The 21,991-nt window shown below is 40.9% G+C and overlaps 1 protein-coding gene across 36 annotated transcripts in view; it reads left to right on the top strand.

Moving 5' to 3' along the window:
* Positions 1 to 21,991, top strand: part of MAP4K4 (mitogen-activated protein kinase kinase kinase kinase 4) — a 193,921-nt gene that overhangs the window by 155,236 nt on the left and 16,694 nt on the right. For 2 of the 36 annotated variants that reach the window (XM_009184799.4, XM_009184802.4), the window contains exons 14-27: positions 2,493 to 2,579; positions 3,140 to 3,361; positions 4,309 to 4,470; positions 7,308 to 7,541; positions 8,421 to 8,527; positions 9,903 to 10,054; positions 10,688 to 10,785; positions 11,497 to 11,505; positions 13,151 to 13,326; positions 13,824 to 13,944; positions 15,028 to 15,219; positions 17,201 to 17,318; positions 17,639 to 17,809; positions 20,549 to 20,692. In XM_009184799.4, coding sequence (XP_009183063.1) covers positions 2,493 to 2,579; positions 3,140 to 3,361; positions 4,309 to 4,470; positions 7,308 to 7,541; positions 8,421 to 8,527; positions 9,903 to 10,054; positions 10,688 to 10,785; positions 11,497 to 11,505; positions 13,151 to 13,326; positions 13,824 to 13,944; positions 15,028 to 15,219; positions 17,201 to 17,318; positions 17,639 to 17,809; positions 20,549 to 20,692 — 1,993 coding nt within the window. The remainder of the gene's footprint in view (positions 1 to 2,492; positions 2,580 to 3,139; positions 3,362 to 4,308; positions 4,471 to 7,307; positions 7,542 to 8,420; positions 8,528 to 9,902; positions 10,055 to 10,687; positions 10,786 to 11,496; positions 11,506 to 13,150; positions 13,327 to 13,823; positions 13,945 to 15,027; positions 15,220 to 17,200; positions 17,319 to 17,638; positions 17,810 to 20,548; positions 20,693 to 21,991) is intronic. The other 34 variants (XM_009184808.4, XM_009184811.4, XM_009184816.4 and 31 more) reach the window with 29 other exon arrangements.

Below are 21,991 nucleotides of genomic sequence, written 5' to 3'. Positions count from 1 at the left end.
AAAAAAAGAGATTAAAAACCAACAGTAAGAAATTTCTTATGAGAAATATTTGAATATCCAGTGGCTAAGTGAATATTGTAATATATATCAGCATGTAATTCCGTATATACACAGTGCATTAAAAAAACTAACATTGATGAGTTCAACCAAAAAAGATCAGGTTTGAATAATATTTGCAGCATTTTATTAATACCAGATATGATTTTATTTAGAATTTTTGTTTGTTTGTTTCCTGAACCACCTGTGCAAAGAAAAATTGCCCTTAGCCTCTTTGCCTTTCTTGTCTTTGATCTCTTTGTTATGAGCTTGGAATAAAGAAAAAATGATACATGAGGACCAATTTAAATAACACGTGGTATCTGTATTTTAAACTTATAAACCATGGTGTTAACTTTCAAATGTGACTGTTCAGCTGCCGTCCTTTATGCTAAGCATGTGTCTTGGGCTTTCTGAGCCTTGGGTCTGCGTGCTCCTCAGTGTTTTCCCGGGAATTTCAGTGACGCTTTTTGTGCTACCTAATTGACACTGTCAACCATTTAACTGTGTCGTGCGTGTGCTTTAACATTCCACTTTTGTTTATACCTGGGGGCTGCAAAGAGGAAAACACTCAAGCTTTTAAGAATTAAATCACCTAGAAATAATGATTACAGTTCGATTGTGAGAGGAGGGTGTGATGGCAGCAATTCATCTTTAATGCTCTAGTGGCAGTCATTAAATTTTGTGAATAGCAAGTATTTGGCACCACTTAAAAAAAAAATTCTAAAATCGGTTTTATTCTGTTTTCCCCATTCTATTGTGAAATAGTAATTCCCATGTTAACGGTGCTGTTGGACACACTTCATTTCAGCATAAGCGTTTATGTTTGTGTAGATGTGTGTTGTGTTGCGTATGTTCATTGACTATGTGTTAGGAGCTTTGTGATTTGGAGAGGACATGATTTTTCCAGTTGTCCCTGTGGTTTGAGGGCAGAAAACAAGTGAGTGTACTGATTTGATCTTTCAAGTGACAATTTAATTCTGTTTTGTTCAAAAACGAAAATGAGTTGGAAGTCAGGTTCCTTTGCTCAGTCACACGTGGGTCAAGGCCACACAAGCCTTGCTAGGAGAGGTATTGCTGTAGCATATACCAGGGAGGGTCAGGCGTAGACACAAGAGATGTAGATCCCAGGTCAGAACCAGATATGTTAGTCAGTGGCCTTCTGAGTAAGTCCACCTCCCCCTTCCCCGCCCACTGCCCACACTCCCTCAGTTGGCTTTTTTGGCTCAGTTTTCTTTGTAAAGTAAGGATTTCTTAGGATTTTTATATGCTGTAATTTCAGTATTCTCCCAGAGATATTGGTTAACTAAAACTTCTGTTCAGCCCATATTGATGGCTATTTTTGTTTCAAGGTGTGCACCATGACACAAGGGGATGGTCAGCAGGAGACGCCCTGAAAAGGGAATCTGAACTTCAGGATAAAATGTCTCCTCAGAGTCCTTCTTAGTCTATTCCTCTTTTAGAAAAAAAGGAAGCCTCTGTTGCTTGTAAAATGTTTTATGCTTTTCAAGGTTATTTCATATCGATCTCATGTCTGAACCTTAAAAAAATTCCTGAGGGTTGGGAGAGGAGATTTTGGATGCTCATTTCTCAAATAAGGAGACAGAGAAGGGGAGCTTTAGCGCATGCTAGAGATCATAGAGCCAGTTCTCAATGGAACAGGGACTGAGGCCTCCTGGTATCCCTGTCCTTTATAATATGCATGCAGCTTCGAAGTAGGTAACATCCATAACATATTTGGGATGTGTTTACCTGTGTTCATTGTTATGAAGACTAATCATTCTCTTCTCATTGAAAAGAAAAACCACCCCATCTCCACCTCCTCCTCTCTTTCTCTCCCCTTGTCCTTGTCTGTCTCTGTCTGTCTCTGTCACGCACACACAAGCTCATCATGGAGCCTGGGTCTGTTCGTTTGAGGACAGTTGCCCAAGTCTGGAATATAGTCATTCCAGGTGGCTTTGGAATTGTCAGTGAAAGCGTGAATCATGTTTGTTGTATTTTAATATTAAGCAGGTTTTGGTTTTAGGTTTCAAAAATTGGTGATCTGTGCTTGTTATAAATAATGACTTAATAAGCAGATGTTTACTAATCAGAACCCTCTGATCCTTTTTCATTAAACTCTTGATTTCTCTGGGGTTTACCAACCTTAAGAGGAATGGCATACTCTTTTAAAATTCTGCATTTGTATGCAACAGCTGTGTTCTAACAGAAATACTTTTAGACCTCTTCATGTATATCATAGAAATACATATCATCATTTGTTAGGCTCCTTAGGTCTTACTGGCCAATTTGAAGTTCTTGGAGAAATCTTTAGCAATGGATTTTCTTTAGGTATTTACCACTAAGTGAATTGTCACTAAAGATGATTGGAGCAAATGGTTCTTGGTGCTCCATTCAGGTGGTTCTGATGCTTTTCTTTGGGATAAATTGATTGCTGGGTGATTTCTGTGTGACAGGAGTATATCAGGCGACAGCTAGAAGAGGAGCAGCGGCACTTGGAAGTCCTCCAGCAGCAGCTGCTCCAGGAGCAGGCCATGTTACTGGTAAAGCCCCGCCTCTGTTTCATTCTGTAGCATCAGGGCTCCTTCATCCTTCCCCTAAGTCGAGCAAGCTGTGGTGGTCACCAGACCATTTTGGTTTTGCTGTGGGCAGCCAGGCTGAAATAGAGATGCCCATTTTATGGTCCTATTGGTGGCACATTGCAACATGGTCTTTGTTTATTTATTTCTCTTTAATAAATTAATTGTTCTTGTTTGGTAGATCAACAAAGTTTTAAACAGAACTTGGCACTCAGTGAACACACTAGAATGCTGAGGGCAGTAGGTTGAAAGTACATGCCACAGAATTTTTACCTAGTATCTATACCACTGAAACTCACATTTAATTGAATTATCTCTTACTCTGTCCAATGATAATTATGGTTAGCAACAGCTGTGAGATTTTTCCACAGGTAATGTGCTATTTAAAATCCCAGCTATTTTGCTTTCTTACAAAACACTGAGGGAAAATGTATGGTCACTTTTTTAAAAAGCCAAACAAATCCAGAGAAGAGGCGAGCTCTCCAGTGTCCCATAGATTTAGTGTTATCCTCTCCCTCTCCAAGGAGTGCCGATGGCGGGAGATGGAGGAGCACCGGCAGGCAGAGAGGCTCCAGAGGCAGTTGCAACAAGAACAAGCATATCTCCTGTCTCTACAGCATGACCATAGGAGGCCGCACCCGCAGCACTCGCAGCAGCCGCCACCACCGCAGCAGGAAAGGAGCAAGCCAAGCTTCCACGCTCCCGAGCCCAAAGTCCACTACGAGCCTGCCGACCGAGCGCGAGAGGTATCCTCTTTCCTTTGTCACTTAGACATTGCTCTGGAAAGCAGTACAATGACTCTTCAGAACTGTGTCATATGAATTCTAGAACGGGCCGTAGAGGTTAGCTGATTATCTAGTTTCTTCGTTTTCTAACTAGGACATTGAGTTTCAGAGGAGTGGAGGGCCTTGCCCAAGGTTTCATATCCAGTCAGTGCTTTTTCCATAAAGGACCAGAGTGCCTCAGTTAACATATCCCAGAAGAACTTGAAACTGAACTAAACAAAAAGAAGATTACATGACACAGTCATTCTTAAAAATGTGGATGAAAGAGTGGTCTGATGAACTATTGTCCCCAGCTAAATAGTGCCTGTGGCTTAACTTTCTGACTTTGCAGATGTCAAGATGCACTGCTAGATTGGTGTGTTAGGGCTAGCCAGAACCTCAGAGTAGGCTGCAGCAGGGACTGCTTGGGGGTGCGAGATGGGCGACATGTGTGGCTCCAGAGGTATTGAATCCTGGCCCACCGGTGGCGGCAGCCTTCTATTGTGTCTGCCTTCATAGGCAGTAGCTTCTAGAAACAAGTGTTCTGTTTGTTCTGGAGTGCTCTTATTTTTGGAGGAGTGAAAAGCATTCTGGATTTCTGATGATAGTTTTTTCGTCTGTTAGTTTAGTTGCTTATGACAGATTACATTTTTCTACTTTATCATCATATACAGTCTTAGAATTCTGAGCAAGGAGGAGAGCTTAGAGACTGCCCTGCTAATTTTTATCTTCACAAATATTTTCTTTTTCCTGAATCTAATCCTAGCACTGCTTTATCTACCTTCTTTTTTCCAGCTGCCCCTCTCTTTTCTTGTGGCAGAAGAAAACAGAAAACTTATCTTTAGACTTCTTCCACTTTTAGACTTTCTTTGATATTTCTGCTTTTCCCCTACTAACACTGAGTTATGTCTTCTAATTCTCTGATGCAGGTGGAAGATAGATTTAGGAAAACTAACCACAGCTCCCCTGAAGCGCAGTCTAAGCAGACAGGCAGAGTATTGGAGCCACCAGTGCCTTCCCGATCAGAGTCTTTTTCCAATGGCAACTCCGAGTCTGTGCATCCCGCCCTGCAGAGACCAGCGGAGCCACAGGTAGCAACAGCCAGCTTTGCTGTGGTTGAGGAGACTCATGCAACGGCTCGCTGAGCCACAGGCCTACTGTCATATCCCAGTTTAGTTTGTCAGCACATTGAAAAAGAGGAGAGATGAGCAGGAGTGACTTTAGACTAAAAGAAGGCATACACTCAGTTGATAGGGAAATATTTTTTTCTTTTTTCTTTTTTTTGAGACTTTTGTGTACTCATTAAGAGTATCTAGAGTGAGTGATTTCTTCTAACTTTTTGCCGGCCCTAACTCAGCTCTTAAGTGCCTCCTTTTTCTAATACAAAGATCTTTTAGTTTAGTTTTTAGAGAACTGGGATTACAAATACATAGAGGGAGAGCCAAAAATTTTCTCTGAAGTATTTTAAAAGTAAGTGCTCTACTGCGTGATCCCTGGCTCTTGGCCAGTCCTATGAATGGGCCTTAGATGTTGCCCCTGAAATTCCATGCAAAATGTCTTTATTTGTTTAAATGTGTATTTTTTGTGGGAGTGGGGGGGATGACCTTTTATCAGATTCTCACAAGGTTCAAGATCCAAAAAAGTTGAGATCTAGTGGATTAGGTGTGAATTTCTCTGATACAGGCCATGGAAAAGGCTGTGACCTCTCCTTGGGTCTGCGGCAGCATTCTAGCCTTGGCTAGGTGAGGGGAGCTGTTGGGCTGATGCTGTGTGGCCGGAGCAGAACCCACAGTGCTGTCCATAGAGGAGCGCAGGCAGTGAAGATTACGGCTCAAGATCTTAGAGATCCTTAAAATGCCGGTTCCTACTCTCTTGCTGAAAATTACTGACTTCTAGACATTTTCCCACTTGCCACTCTGTAATCCAGAATATTAGGAACAAGTTCTTATGCTTGAGTTTATTTTTCACTGGTGTTTGCATGTGTGGGAGACAGGTTTATGTTCTTGTGGCAGGAAACTGTGGGATCTGCAGGATGGAGGAGTTTTTTTAAAAAAAAAAAGCTGGGGCACAGTGGCACACACCTGAAATCCCAGCACTTTGGGAGGCCAGGGCAGGTGGATCACCTGAGGTCAGGAGTTTGAGACCAGCTTGGCCAACATGGCGAAACCCTGTCTTTACTAAAAATACAAAAATCAGCCGGGCGAGGTGGCGGGCACCTGTAATCCCAGCTACTCAGGAGGCTGAGGCAGGAGAATGGCTTGAACCCAGAAGGTGGAGGTTGCAGCTTGCATTGAGCTGAGATAGTGCCACTGCATGCCAGCCTGGGTGACAGAGTGAGACTCCATCTTAAAAAAGAAAGAAAGAATAGCTAGGACTGAGGCCAGGGGTATGTGAGGGTGAGTGAGTATTTCCATGGGACCAGCAGTTTCTTGAGTCCCAGGAGAGCTAACAGATGGGCAGCTCCAGAGAGGAGGGGATAGAAAGGAAAGAGGAAAGCAGGAGAGGGTAAATGGACACAATTAAAAAGGGAAGAGAAGAGAGACTACTAGAATAGGTCTGAGGACTCGTGTTCTTTAACAAGTTTACACTGCTTGAAGATCAGCGGATAAAAGTTTTCACACTGCAAATTAAACATGCCGTAAATGGAGAATCTTTATTTGGCCACTAATAGTTTAGAAAATAGGAGTTTCTGAATTATCTATACTGATTTTTGCATTTGTTATGAAATTGTGTAGTACCTAGAAAGAGTCTCCCATTTCCTTCTCCTGTTCATTCTTCGGGGGAAACTTTTCTCGTGTAGGACTCTATTTTAAAGCTCATTTTTGATTATAATTTCAGGTAATACTTTGAATTACATGTTTTACCTCTGAAAATCTTAAACATTTTAGAAGTCTGGGATTATACCAATATCTGGTATTATATAAATCTCTCACCTGTATATTGTAGAAATCATACACCAGAACTAATTTCACGTCTTGTATTTGGAAAGGTTGAACAAATTGATTTAGTATTTTCAGTTTTTGTCAAGTACATTGATGTAATGGATATATAGCCATCATTTTTTCAATTGCCATATTGAACAATTATTTTGGAACAGTAAAACATAATGAAAATATTTTATGGATTTTTTCAGAGATCATTTTCCCAATTTAGAAGCAACCAGATAAACTCAGTTGACAAGTAATTGTCATATTTTTGTAATTTCCCAAGTGGAAGGAATACTCCAACAGTAGTCAATTCAGGGAATCCATGGTACTAAATGTTTTTAAAGAAATCACAATTCTTTATTTTCATCACTAATATGACAGTATATGGAGATATCTAGGTTATGGGTGTTTGTAGACTTGGGAAAAATAAGAAAAATTGGTGGTATAGTTGAAAAATTAGCTGTTCTTGAGATACAGTCTGTCAAAACATGAGGGGTTTGTCTTTGCTCATTGAACGTGCCATTTTGTTACTCAGTCTGGTGTTAAATCTGACACTGCAGGTAATGTTAGGATGGCTAGGTAGGTTTGCACATTTGGCAGTGCCCTTTATCTTACGATTTTTCTGCCTGTCTCTGCCCTTTCAGTCTCTGCTTTGACATGGATGTGCATGCAACCCATCGTACCCGCTTTGGGCTCTGAAAGCCTCTTTGTTAAAAAAAAAAAAAAAAAAAGTCTTCACATTAACTGCTATCTGTAATGTTTGTCTGGATATTACAAAGAGTTTTCCTTGTAAATGTACATTTGTTCTTTTCTACATACTGTGTTCCCAGACCACTTCTTCACTTTGAAGTGTAACTGTTTCACTGCGTGGCTGACCTAACACTGTACCACCCCGGTGTGTATTCTGCCTCTGCCAGTTCCTGCTTTGGATTTGGTATTGACCAGAAAAGCCAGTTTTATGCAGAACGCATTGAATGTTTTGTGTTTTGTTTTCTTGTAAGGTACAGTGGTCCCACCTGGCATCTCTCAAGAACAATGTTTCCCCTGTCTCGCGATCCCATTCCTTCAGTGACCCTTCTCCTCCCAAATTTGCACACCACCATCTTCGTTCTCAGGACCCATGTCCACCTTCCCGCAGTGAGGTGCTCAGTCAGAGCTCTGACTCTAAGTCAGAGACGCCCGACCCTACCCAAAAGGCTTGGTCTAGATCAGACAGTGACGAGGTGCCTCCAAGGGTAAGGAGCAGAAAGACAGATGTGTGCTGCTTTTTTCCTTTTTGTTTTTTTTTTTTTAAGATTATTTATTTTAATTATGGGGATGCAACTTTACCAAATTTAAAGGGGCATTGAAATTTCAAAGGGACTTTTTAATGGTGAGGATAAAGTTCCATAGTTAGATAGTTTTATTCAGCCAGTGGCCAGTTAGCGTTTTATTGTTGTTAACTCTAAATAAGGCAGCAAAATGATGTAAGAGTATGTCTACAAAGAATAGGCTTCTTAAACGAATTCATAATCTATTTTAGCAGTTTTTCTATATGTTTATGCAGAAGCTATGCAGTTTCGCAGTATTAATGTCAAAACTTTTAGAAAAGGTCTTATAAGAAAAATTTTATTTTCTTTTTAAATGTAGGGGATTTTGTTTTGTTTTTGTGTTTACATGTTAGTGAAATTAAACAAAAGAGCCAATGTCAATTTATTTTTCCTCATTTGGAATTTGCTTCCTCTGAATATTTTCTTGCTTCCTGCCAGTCTTTGCTTCCTGCCAATCCATTTATAGACCATTGTTTGGTTTCTTTGAGCTTATTTCCTGATTCTCACGTTATCTCAGCAAATGCTTTGTATGTCCCTGCTACCAACCTTCAGTCCAGACATCATTTAAATGTTACAGGAGCATAGAAAGACTGTTTGTACTGGCTTCTTGGATGCCTGTGACTAAATTTTCTCTCCGATTGTATCAGTGTAGGACCAGGGAAGGAGTGGGGGTGGGGAGTGGAGGTGATAGGAAGGACTGCTTTTAAATATTAGGACTGCTTTAAAAATATATTTTGGTTGGGAAATATTTTTTTTTCCTTCTCACGTTTTCAATAATTTAATTGCTATATTTTCTACTTAAAGGTTCCTGTGAGAACAACATCTCGCTCCCCTGTTCTGTCCCGTCGAGATTCCCCACTGCAGGGCAGTGGGCAGCAGAATAGCCAGGCAGGACAGAGAAACTCCACCAGGTAAAAGACAAGCGAGCGCTGAGAACAGGCCTCCTGTGCAGTCTACCACAGCCTTACATTGTCTGTTTCATAAAAATGCTCTTAAACACAGAAGTTCTGGGGCAAGGAGATTATTAGGTATAAAAGGAAAAGCTGCCATAAAATCCATCAACGTGGATGGCATCAAGTTGGTGTGTAGTAAAAAGTGGGTTTGAATCCGGATGTGCATTAATATAGCAACTCTGAAATTTAAACTACTTTTCTCTGTATGAGTAAATGGAGGGAGCACCAAGGAAGGGAGAGAAGTTCTAAGAGAACTGTGATCAGAGGGAGCTTTTCATCTAAGGGATGTTGTAAGGCCTGTGGCATAAAATAGAAATCACAAACAGGTTACTGAAGAAGTCACTTGTTGACTGACAGTCTGCAATAAGCAAGTGAATTAACCAAATAATATCCTTTTTAGGTTCTAGAGCTGCTCTGTCCAGTACAATTAGCTACAGAAGTTTCCTTAAATTTAAATTAAAGTTTAAATTTAGTTAAAATGAAATACAGTGGGAACTTCATTCCGTAGTGCACTGGGTATATTCATGAGCTCTATAGCCACATGTAGCTAGTGGCTATGATATTATCCAGCTCAAATATAGAACATTTTCATCATAACAGAAAGCTTCATTGACCAGCACTATCATAGGGAAGAAAAGCTGATTATGTTGAATGTTTTATATCTTAATCATCACTGAACCTCCGAAGTTAGCCTTCTGCGCATGGAACCTTGGTCTGACTTGAAGTGTCAGATGGATGATGGCCCAAAAGCTGCACAGAATCCTCAGCACTGCTAGTGGCAGGGGGACTGTGGTGTTCTTCTGTGACCAAGTCTGTGTCATTAATCCTTACCTAGCACATGTGTGCTTTGGGTTCATCCATGGCAGGAAATCCATCCCAGTCCATGCTTTCTGTACCATTTCTAACAGCCCATACAAAGGACTATTCTTTGTAAGTGTCAGTTTTTGAGAACAGCAACAGGCAGGTGAGAGCAGCCGCCTAGAAACAGAATATAGTTTTGCATATAATTATACAAATATGGAGTGTTTTCCTAATGTTAAGAACTGACATGTAGCTGTGACAGAAATGGTGCTACTTCTACACTAACAGTAGTATTATATCACACCTGATGATTTTAGATCTAATGGTAGGATACCATTTAGCATACAAACTAAAAATATATGAGATAAAAATCCATGAATAATGTCATTTTATCTTTTGGTGAATTTAATGTTGAATGCTGTTTATAGACTGTTTTTCTCCTCCCTACATTTTAAAGACATTGGATGGACACACGATGGTACAGCATCTAGAGATGATGCATTAGCTGTTCTTTTTTCTTCTTTTCTCACAGCAGTATTGAGCCCAGGCTTCTGTGGGAGAGAGTGGAGAAGCTGGTGCCCAGACCTGGCAGTGGCAGCTCCTCAGGGTCCAGCAACTCAGGATCCCAGCCCGGGTCTCACCCTGGGTCTCAGAGTGGCTCCGGGGAACGCTTCAGAGTGAGATGTAGGCTGCCTTTCCTTTGCCTTTTCCCTGCTAATGTTTTGGGCTGTGATCCATATATTGGAAGTTCATCTTAATCTGTGGTTTGCGTGTAGCCACACATCACAAAACAATGTTTTAGCATAGGTTGCCAGTGACAATAATAGTCATCCTGATTTTAATCATAAAGGAGCTAAATTTTGAGAGCTTTATATATACCTAGCACTGTGAGTGCTTTACAATTTAGTGGGATTAACTAACTTTTCCAAAGTAATGGGCTAATGTGTGAGCTAGGATTTGAACCCATTTCTTTCGGTCTGGGCTGCAGAGCCTATACCGTCATCAGTATTGGTTATTTTAATGTACTCGTAATAGATGAGTGAATATTCCCTCTATTGTATTACTGACATACTGTGACAAGGTATACATTGTGAACACGTGTCAAAGTGAGTGTGATGATGGAGGGTTTAAGTAAAAGAGTCAGGAAGGCTGCTGGAGCCCTCCTTGGGCCCTCTCTGCTCTGTAGTTCATACCTGCGTGTGGAGAGCCTGCCATGAATGGGCAGACAGGAGTGGGCGGGGTGGGCAGGGCAGCTTCGTAATACACATCCATATGTTGATATGTGTCCGTCCATCTTGTCCCTTTTAAACCCAATAGCGTCATCCAAGTCTGAAGGCTCTCCATCTCAGCGCCTGGAAAACGCAGTGAAAAAACCTGAAGATAAAAAAGAAGTTTTCAGACCCCTCAAGCCTGCTGTAAGGATTGTGCAAAATCAGTTTTACTTATTTCAGACTTGAATGCGATCTTTCTATTAAAAATAGGTGGTTGAGAGGCCTGCAGTCTCTTCTGCGAGGGCCCCTCACAGATTTGAGGAATTATAAGGAATGACCTAGACCCCAGACATATTTGTTCCCTTACATTGGTGTCATCTGCTTTCCCTGCATAAAGTCTCAAGTGGGTGAAACTCTGTGTTCTATTGTTCCAGCCATACACTTGGTGTACAGTCAGCCTTACAAAATAATGCAGAACAAAGTATAGTTTTTATTTAACGAAACTTCCTTCTAAGGAAACTGATGTTTTTTAAAAAATACAAAAGAAAAGGTTTTTTATCTCTTTCTTGGCATTAACCTTTATTTATTCTGGTTTGTCATTTACAATACTGGCTTTTAGAGTAAGTTTTTAAAAATCACCTTCTTAAACTCACTGGTTGCCTACCTTCTGCTTTTTGGTTCCTGGGGTGATAGTTGTGACTGCTTCTCACCCTTCTCTTTTAATCCCTCTGATGTTACCTGACCACGTAATTGTGCACACTTCGCGGAATTTTAAGCCTGTCAGAGTTTTCATTTCCTGCTTGAACTGATTTCTGTACTTCTCCCTCTCCCCTTCTTTCTCCCGTGCTTCCTTGTACTGTGCATTCCTCATCAACGGTGGCTTCTCGGACTACATGAAACTGCGCTGTACCGAAGGGCGAAGTGGTAAGCGCCATCTCTGAAAAGTTCCGCCTCAGAGCAGCACTCCGACCGCCTGTCAGCTCAGCTTGTATTCAAGCTGCGGTCCTGCTCCTTCCTCAACTTGACTTCTTGTTCTTTTCTGGAATTTAAAAACCTTAAACTTTACTCCAGCTTTCTTAACATAACATTTACTGTATTTATTGTTATTAAATGTAGCTTTTTTGAGTAACTGTTTAAAAAGCTGCAGCTATCACCACGAAATACTAATAGCAAGACTCAGAGTCCAATCACTGTAATTTCAGAGGCTCAAGCTCAAAGAAAAGAAACATTCTCAACTGTGGAAAAAAAAAAAGAAAACCAAGTTGGAACTGCTAGAAATAAAAGACAAAAAGAATTACATAGACTGCCTTTTAAAAAAGTGGTTACTTTTAAATAAAATTCCCAAAAAAAGATGAATTTGGAGTTTTATATGAAAATGTGTGGTATAAATAGTAATCACTCTTGAAAATTATTATTTGGTGGATTGATTGAATCTTAAGAATACCTCAGTGTGGAAGAGTAAAGGGAAACGAAGCCTTTGGAACAAATTCCACTACTGGTTTCTTTTCTTTCGGATATTCCTATTCATAGGTGGTGTTACAGGGGGATGTGGTAAGGCTTGAAGGAGGGCGATAGGGACGCCCATAGCCTCCTGCCCCCACACTCAGGGTTGCCACTGTCTCTTCATGTGTCTCGGACTTGTCCATGAATGTGGCAGGTCGTGAACAGTCAGTGAAGTGAGATGTAAATGGCATCCTAGTGCTCACTTCACTCCTCTTTTCATTGTAATGTGGGTTTGAAGTTTTTTGTTTTTTTTGTTTTTCAGTATGAGGTAAAATTCTAGATCATCAAACATATATACACAGATCCTTGAGCTTTGGTGTGAAGACACATGCCTATATGACAAAGTCTTCTTCAAAGGGGGCAGTCCAGAAAGCAAGCCTCTAGTTAAATAGGCCTGACTTAAAGAGTTGTGGGAGGGAAGTTATGTTTCTACAACTTTTATTAATAAAATATTAAACCTAAAATGTTGATCATAGTAAAATGTTAATATTTATTAAAATTTCATAAATATCCTACAAATAGTAAATATAAACATTTATTAAATATTAAACCTTAGAGCGTTGAAGTTTTTAATAATAAAAGTTGAAGTAAAATAAAAATGTATCCCTCAAAACCTTTTATATCAGGCCTGTTTAACTAGAGCATTGCTATGTCTAAAGAAGACTTTGTCATATAGGGAGATGTCCTTACGACAAAGCCCAAGGGTCTGTGTATATACATTTGTTGATCTAGAATTTTACCTCATATTAAAAAACAACAATACTGTGAGCTTATCATAAGCAGATCATTGTGTTTTTTTATTGGCATGGGATTTGAACTGTATTTGACATCTTTGACTTTTTTTTGGTGTCTTTTTTTTTTTTTTTTAATCTCTCTCTTGACTTTCTTTGGTCTTTTCTGTCAAAAGCCGTAGGAGCTCACTTTCGTATGAAACTGGGTAACTACTCTACAAAAGTCTTACAAAACTGACATTGTGGCAATTTATGGTTAAAGAACTTCTCATCTTCTCCTGTCCCTGCCCCCCCGTTGCCTTACTTAACTCTCTCTTTTCTGTCCTTTGCTTTAGGATCTGACCGCACTGGCCAAAGAGCTTCGAGCGGTGGAAGATGTACGGCCACCTCACAAAGTGACGGACTACTCCTCATCCAGTGAGGAGTCGGGGACGACAGATGAGGAGGACGATGATGTGGAGCAGGAAGGGGCCGACGAGTCCACCTCGGGACCGGAGGACACCAGAGCAGCGTCAGTCCCCGGCCTCTTTTAGAGCTGATGAGAGTTTTCTCTCAGAGCCTGCTTTCCGCTGGGACCCAGTTGTGCCTAGACTATTGCGTGACCCCATGAGCACTTGCTACGTAGTTCTCATGGATTCAGCAGCAGGCCGCCTTGTGTTTCCCCTTCTCCTCGTTGGTGTGTGCATGTGTCAGTGCTTCCCCCAGCACCCCAGCGTGTACTTTATTTTTTCCTTTTGATTGGAGGATATATGATCCAGGGGAAATTTCAGTTTGATATAACTACTTTAATTAGCTGTGATTACTCATTCTAAGTTTTTGCTCAGAAACAAATGGCACTGGAAGGAAGTTCTTTGTTAAAGGGAGAAAGCTAAGCAGTTGCTTTTTTGGAGGAGGCTTTATACCGGTAGCCTCCTCTCATGTTTTGATTTTGAGAAGGCAAAAAGCATAAACAGGATCTCCTTGACTCCAGAGATTAAGGCCTTTCACTTCTGGATTTTGTCCCTATAGGTCATCTCTGAATTTGAGCAATGGTGAAACGGAATCTGTGAAAACCATGATTGTCCATGATGATGTAGAAAGTGAGCCGGCCATGACCCCATCCAAGGAGGGCACTCTAATCGTCCGCCAGGTACCCGTGTCTTCTCTGTCGTCAGAGGCTGAGCTTCTCCTGTGGTCATTAACCCACTTGCTCATTCACTCACTCATGCTGTTTCTCCATCATCATCTGTTTTCATGTTAACAAGTCCCAGAGGGTCAAGTGTCAAGTGTCGGGGGCTAGGGAGGCAGGTGTGTACTGCATGCCCAGAAGGTAGCGAGTAGTCTCCACCCCACATCGCTGCTCCTCTGCATGTCTGCGGCAGCCCTCATTCAAGCACCGCGCTGAGTCTCACAGTCTATGTCTGAGGGGGAGAGAAGCCACAGGGAGTCCTTAAACAGGCTCGCAGAGTGAGGAAGCAGGTCTGGAGTCTGGCAGAGTAACCACCTTGGCTCTGCAGAGCACGCTTGGCTCTGAGTGTCTGCAGTGCCACAGCGGGAGCGGGTGAGGCAGGCAGGACGAGCCTCATCACAGGCCCAGAGACTCGGAGAGCAGAAGGGTTCGGGAGGTTTCTCTTCTATGTTCCAAAATGTTAGTTTTCTCACTTGTTGAATAATTAAATGTGTGCCACCCAGATATGCTCAGTTTGGATCACTAAGCTTTTTAACTGTCTGTTCGTTTCTTAGCTTAGACTTAATTAAAGTGATGCGCTTCTCATTTAAATAGAACAGGGCACCTATTTAGTATTCTGGACTTTGCCCTAATTGTGTTTCATGCTATGGCAATGCATTCGGATGGAAAGTAGGAAGAACATGGAAAAGACCAGGATTCAGAGAATCCACAGGTACTTTCTGGAGCTTTAGAAAGAAAGATTTAAAAAGAAATAAAAAAAGGATACTGGTTTTGGTAACAGAAGCTAGCGCAACAGATAAACCAGATTAAACACTCACTGCTCGAGTCGTGCAGCCACCAGATGAGGTACTTTGAATTCTGTTGGCTCAAGTTAGGCATTTGGTGAGGAAGTGTGAGCAGTTCAGGCTAATTTCTTTGGTTTTTCCTTGATAATTTAGCAGAATTTATAAGTCACACAGCACCTTAAACAAAGCAGTTATCAATAGGGCCATAGGCAATTTTAGCTGCGCTTGAGCGAGACAAGTGTGCCTGTTTTTTCTACAGAGTACAGTTGACCAAAAGCGTGCCAGCCATCATGAGAGCAATGGCTTTGCCGGTCGCATTCACCTCTTGCCAGATCTCTTACAGCAAAGCCATTCCTCCTCCACTTCCTCCACCTCCTCCTCCCCATCCTCCAGCCAGCCGACACCCACCATGTCCCCACAGACACCCCAGGACAAGCTCACTGCTAATGAGGTATGTCTCGCACCACAGCTGGCTGCTTTCCTGGGGTTAGACCAGCACTGCCTAGGAGTTAGTTTGCAAAGGAGACCTTTCCAACACCCTCACCCCTTCCCTTCCCACCCTGCTTTCTCTGTCACCTACCCTTCTCCCCAACCCCAAGTAACATGTTTCAGATCTGCATATAAACCCCTTAACCCTAGATCAGCTCCCCAAAACTTGCCAGTTCACTGTTTACTGTTCTCTAGATAAGTATAGTTGCATGGCTTTCTTTATCTAGTTTTTTTTTTTTTTTTTTTAAGTCTAAATAAAATGCTGTATCCTCAGATCCATATTATGTATTTGGCATGAAATTCTTATAGTCATTTGTGGAATCTGCCTTTTTCATTCTTTTTATCCAATAAATAAAATATAGGAAGATTCGGTTCAGCAGGCTTGGCCTTACCTGGACAAACTTGTTATCCTGTACAGGAGTCTCTTTCAAACAGAGCTGGTGTTTTTTGTTTTTTTTTTTTTTCCTTGTTTTGGGGGTGGCTGTTGGTTGATTACTCTTACTTGTTTTCACCAACTCTGTTAAGGATTTCGTTCTTTGAAATTTATAATCACTCAGTGGTTTAGAAGCCGAATTATTTTTGGGAAACCTAGAAAAAATTAGGATGTTAAGCAAGAAGGGCAAAGGTTTGAGCTTGTTTTTAATTTAAAATTTTGTGTGGGAAATCTGTGTGCGCCTTTGAAGGCTTGGTTGTGGTGCTCAGTCTGGGTGTTAGCTCAGTCTGGGTGATTCTTTGCTCTTTGAACAGGGTTATACTCCAGGTGTAGTGACGTAGCCCACTCGAGCACCTGTACTGAATTAAACAAGTGATTTGATTCCACAGAAGATGTGGTTTCAGTGCCTTTATCTACCAGTTGAGGGAGGTTAGAAAGAATCAGAAAAATCCTCTCCTCCTGAGGAGCAGGGGCAAGTCAGCTGCTTCCTAGACAGGCTTGGCATCGACTGGACTGGCCACTGACTCATGGGACAGGGAGGGAAGCTGCCAGGGGACAGACGTTCAGGTGGGAAGCTTCGGGGAGGGCATGGGCTCTAGGACATGGCGACTCTCGGTGTCCATGGAGTGGTCCAATGGTACAGGACAAAAGCACTTGATCAGACATGTTCCTTTTTTCTCCTGAGATCTATTTCCCACCTACACTCACATTCCTCCTTATATTTATATTTTAAACTTTGCTCCATTTCGCTCTAATGTGCAGTATTTTACTATAACCCTTAACTCACTAAACCGGCAAATTTATTTTTCTGTTTGTTTTGTTTTTAATTGTCATTACATTTCCACTTAACAATTTGTTTCACTTTCTTTGTGTTTTTTTGTCTTAAGTTACATTATTAACCAAAACACTAGTGCTCCTAAAAGATCAAAAGGATGTGCCTTCTTTTGTCATTTGCACTTTCACTAATGAGTCCCCATTTGGTATGGGTTTAATGGTGATGCACCTAAAACAACAGTAGCCAGAGCTTCTGTAGCTTTCTGGCAAGAGGCTCAATTTAAAATAACTAGAATTATTAATAATTGCCAATATTCCAGCATAGGTTATTTGGACTCTTTTGGGTAGGAGAATAAATTCAGAAATGGGTGAATTGAGATAGACATTTCAGACCTCCTTTAGGAGTTTCATTGTAAGTATTTACTTAATTTGTTTTAAAGCTAGGCACACGAAATATAGATTTCATTGGTAGCTTGCAGCACCGCTTTGTAAATGAGCAATGTCTCTGGTAGAGATATGGCTCCTGCAGTGGTTCCAAGTAAAGCAGCCTGTCCTGAGGGTTGCTATGCCATGTGGAAGCTCCCTGCAGAGCATTTTTTGGGGTAATGATGCAAGAGAAATAGAGCAAAGTATTGGGAAATAGTTAGTGCAACACAGAAGTGAATTGAAATGTGTATTTTTAATGTTCATTTTTAAAATGCCAGTTGTATTAATAACATTGAAATTTACATTGCAGACTCAGTCCGCTAGTAGCACACTCCAGAAACACAAATCTTCCTCCTCCTTTACACCTTTTATAGACCCCAGATTACTACAGATTTCTCCATCTAGTGGAACAACAGTGACTTCTGTGGGTAAGTACAGTAGCAACAAGAAAGCAGCTGACAAATGGGACTTTATCTTTGAGTTGCTCTTTTGGGTGGCTTAGGTGTAGCTGGTTGTTCACAGGCACAGACCTCAGGTACAGAAACTTCCCATCCCAGTTGGATTGCCTTATTTGCAATGCTCTGCAGAGTCCATTTCCTTTTTCCATATATATTGCTTACAGATATCTTCTCTTTGACAAAGTGTTGGTTATACCACATGAATATTTACTTGAAGTGTACTGGGGGAGGGAGGCAGGCATGGTGTGTGTGTGTGTACAGAAAATAATTTCAAATGTATTGTGTTTCAGTGGGATTCTCCTGTGATGGGATGAGACCAGAAGCCATAAGGCAAGATCCTACCCGGAAAGGCTCAGTGGTCAATGTGAATCCTACCAACACTAGGCCACAGAGTGATACCCCAGAGATTCGTAAATACAAGAAGAGGTTTAACTCTGAAATTCTGTGTGCTGCCTTGTGGGGTAGGTGTCTAGCCACTACTCTAACACTTTCATTTTTATTCTGAGCAGTGGCTGGTCTTTTAGAGAAGTACTGCTTTGAATAGTTTGTGGATAGACAGGATGGAAGACTTCTGTGATGCCCATCTCCTGTCATATGCAGAGTGGTATATTAGCAGACTGGTGTGGCACATGTATATGCTTGACTCATTTTAACTGTCAAATATTGGAATGATTAATCTCCATTTTATTTTTATTGAACAAATTTTTAGTAGTAGTTTTGTTACATGGATATATTGTATAGTGGTGAAGTCTGGGTTTTTAGTGTAACCATCAACCCAAATAGTGCACATTATACTCAGTAGTGTACATTGTACCCCTGAACCCTGAGGTTGACTGTTTTCACTATAAAATTCAATCATATCTAGCAGTGGAAATGTTGGAGAAGTATATTTATAAAAACTTACTGCAACATGCAACCCAGTGTTTTTCATTTTTCATGCTCGTAATTTCCAAGGACTTCACAGTGACTATATTCTTTTGACTATTAGCATTCAGTACTTTATAAAATTATACAACTGTACAATTATACAATTTGGAAATATATCATGGAGAAGTAGAAGATAGAGTGTAAGTGCCACAATACCTTCAGCTTTTGTGTTTTGAAGAGTCTTCAGCTTATCTTGTTACTCCCTCATTCCTTCTCACTGTAAAATCTTGAGGTTGATGTTTATATGTTCATTTTTAGAAATGCAAATAATATTTTGTCACAAGGCTCATATTTTGTGTAGTTATTACCAGATTCTTGACATAGGAGTGTAAAAAAATCTACTTGATACTGAAGATTGACCAGGAAAATAACAAAATATTGTGTAAAATAGAACCTTTGAAATGGTGTGTGTCTGGCAGCAGTTCTATCAATAAGTATGTGTCTTTTCTGCCAATAATTTCTGAGCTGTTTTAGATCAATTTGCCTAGATATATGCAGGGAAAACACTAAGCATAATATTCAAATAAGTTCCACCTTGACAAGGATATAGTCAGGGCAGAATGGCCAACCTCAAAAATAAAATTATATGAAAATGAATCACACACTACATATTTAAATATTTTTCTTTAAGTTGTACAGCATTTTTTTTTTAATCTCTAAGCATTAAATCAGTATCCCCACAAGCATTGCTTGGGTGGATACTCTCCTCCAGATGTTGGGATAATCCCAACTCGGTCAACTCGATAGGGATCAGGCACGAACTGAGAGACAGCTCTAGGAGCGTTGTTCTGTCAGTGCCGTCACAATTATTTATTTCAAATTATCTGGAAATGGGGTGTGGGCATACGTGTGTGTGCCATGATATTCTTCCCCCTCACTCCCTCTACACAAATACTTTATTCCTTGTCTTGATGAGTTGATGACTGAGGAAATCAGCACATACATATATGTATCCAATTCCCTAGGAATGTAAGGTCATCTGTGCTACATGTTACAAAGGTGATTCTGACAGTGAAGGTTCTAGATCAAGGAACAAGAGCATTTGGGGAAATACATGAATGATCAAGAGGGAGAAGTGCTTTGGCCAAGCGGTAATCAGTCTTAGATGCCAGCCCAAGGCCTTTGGGACAATTTCTACATGGAATGTGCAGTTTTTGAAGGTAGTCATAACTTGAGTATTTTAGCAAGATTAGGATTGATTGGATGTACATCATGAGAAAGTAGAGAGAAGCTCCTTTAATAACCTTAATTAAGGTATCTATCCATCACTTATAAGGCTGCCAAAGCCTGAACAATTGTGAGAGCAGAGGAAAGGGAAAGTAGGCACAGAGAAGAGGTTTTCTCTGGCTCTAGTGGCCAGTTTTAGCTAGTTTTGCAGAGCAGCTTGGGAGCTGTTGATAGAAATGGCAAAAGTTATGAGGCTAGTTTCAGTAGAGATCTGCAGTGGGTGGAAAGCAGGAGGCAAAGTAGCAGCGTGGAATTAGGAGTCACTGGTTTTGAGGCACGCTCACACACACGTGTGTGTGTGTCACCAAATGGACACCAGTGGAAATGTCTCCACTGAAGAAGCAGAGGGCAGGTGTGGAAACAAGGAAGGAGATGTCACATCATAGCAGAAGAGTGTGGAGACTGTGACAGTACAAGGTTAGAGAAATAGGGTGAGTCACATGGGGAGGTCACAATATTTTGATAGTCCTAAGAAATGGAGGGACAAGAGAACTGAGTGCAGTTGTTTCTTGATGATGGTGGAAAGTAATCTTTAAGAAAAGCTTAAATGTGAGTGATGGAAGCCAAATCATAAGCTGTTAAGGATTTGAGGGCTGTATGTGGCCCATTCCAGAGATTTGCCAATGAAAGATAAGGAAGCACAAAGAGATCATGGTATCAGGTGAAGGTTTGTTCAAATGTGTGATGTGGCTAATTAGACATAGAATCTGTAAAGACAGGAAATAATCAGCATATAACATTCTCGAGGAACTGAGGAAGAATTAGAAACTAATGGATTATTAAGGAAATTGATGGGATAAGGGTTTCTTTTTCTTTCCCTTATCCTTTCTTATGTTTAAATATGTCAGCATCATTGCTACATGGTGATGTGTTACAGGATTGGTTACTTTAACTATTTGACCTCTGACTATTTTAAGGATTTCTTCTTCTGGGTGAATTAAGGAAGCTGCACTTTTTTCCAAATAGATGATGTTATCCTTTCTGTGCAACCTGGGGATTTGCCAAGCATAGCATAAAATTGAGGCCTTTCTGTGTCCCTGAAACAGGAGTGAATTTGCTAGTGGGTACAGAGAGTGGCCTGATGCTGCTGGACAGAAGTGGCCAAGGGAAGGTCTATCCTCTGATCAACCGAAGACGATTTCAACAAATGGACGTACTTGAGGGCTTGAATGTCTTGGTGACAATATCTGGTGAGTATTTGTTTTGTAAAGCAGAATATGTGACACCATCTTAACACTATTGTTAACAATCTTGTAGCTTTACAAGGTTGTTTTACAATGTCGTAGCTTTGCACACTAAACAATCTTAACAGTATTGTAGCTTTTCACACTAAACTTCAGTTAGTTCATTCTCTGATGTACTGGTTAAATAAGATACAGCCGCATCGAGGCTTGACAATCATGTGAGCTGAAGATATATTCAGATGCAACACACACACACGCATTTGATCTGTGGCTCCTCCAAAAGCAGTCTTGAGAAGCATACGAATGTGTGCTTTCTCACTGGCATCTCTCACTGCTCTCTCTGCCCAGTTGCTTGTTAGATTTCATTTGCCTTATCCAATATGTAGGTCTCTGGCCACTCCTTTCCACCAGACTTTTTTTTTGTTTTTTTGTTTTTTTTTGAGACATAGTCTCGCTCTGTTGCCCGGCTGGAGTGCAGTGGCATGATCTCGGCTCACTGCAACCTCCACCTCCTTGGGTTCAAGCATTTCTCCTGCCTCAGCCTCCTGAGTAGCTGGGACTACAGGCGAGCGCCACCACGCCCGGCTAATTTTTGTACATGCAAAAGGAAGTATTCTTTGCCATTATTGTAAAAGTATAGTATTATGGTTTTTATTATGTGAATTAAGACAATTATGTCTCTTTTTTATTTTTATTTTTATTTATTTATTTTGAGACAGAGTCTCGCTCTGTCCCCCAGGCTGGAGTGCAGTGGCGCGATCTCCACTCACAGCAAGCTCCGCCTCCCGGGTTCACGCCATTCTCCTGCCTCAGCCTCCCAAGTAGCTGGGACTACAGGCGCCGCCACCATGCCCAGCTAATTTTTTGTATTTTTAGTAGACACTGGGTTTCACCATGTTAGCCAGGATGGTCTCGATCTTCTGACCTCGTGATCTGCCCACCTTGGCCTCCCGAAGTGCTGGGATTACAGGCGCGAGCCATCGCGCCAGGCCAATTACGTCTCTATTTAAGAAGAGCATTTTTCTTAGTGTAAATTGTATGATATAAACTACTACAGGAAAGCAACTAGGAGAAATAAAAAGTAAAATCATCCAGAGATCGTATCTTTTAACTTTTGTAAGTTTTTAACTTCCAGTCTTTTAAGCATACATCACACTTACTATACACTTAAGGGGAAAAATCTGCATAAAAATGGTTATACAATATTTCAAACATACAGGGGATAATAGGAATAATGGCACCCACGTACTGACTATAACTCGCTGGTTTGAACAGTTGTCACAGTACACTGTTGTACATACGGTC

This window comes from Papio anubis, chromosome 14 (assembly GCF_008728515.1).
Source record: "Papio anubis isolate 15944 chromosome 14, Panubis1.0, whole genome shotgun sequence".
NCBI lineage: Eukaryota > Metazoa > Chordata > Mammalia > Primates > Cercopithecidae > Papio > Papio anubis.
Note: the sequence above shows the minus strand (reverse complement) of the source record. Positions and strands in the feature narration are given on the sequence as shown.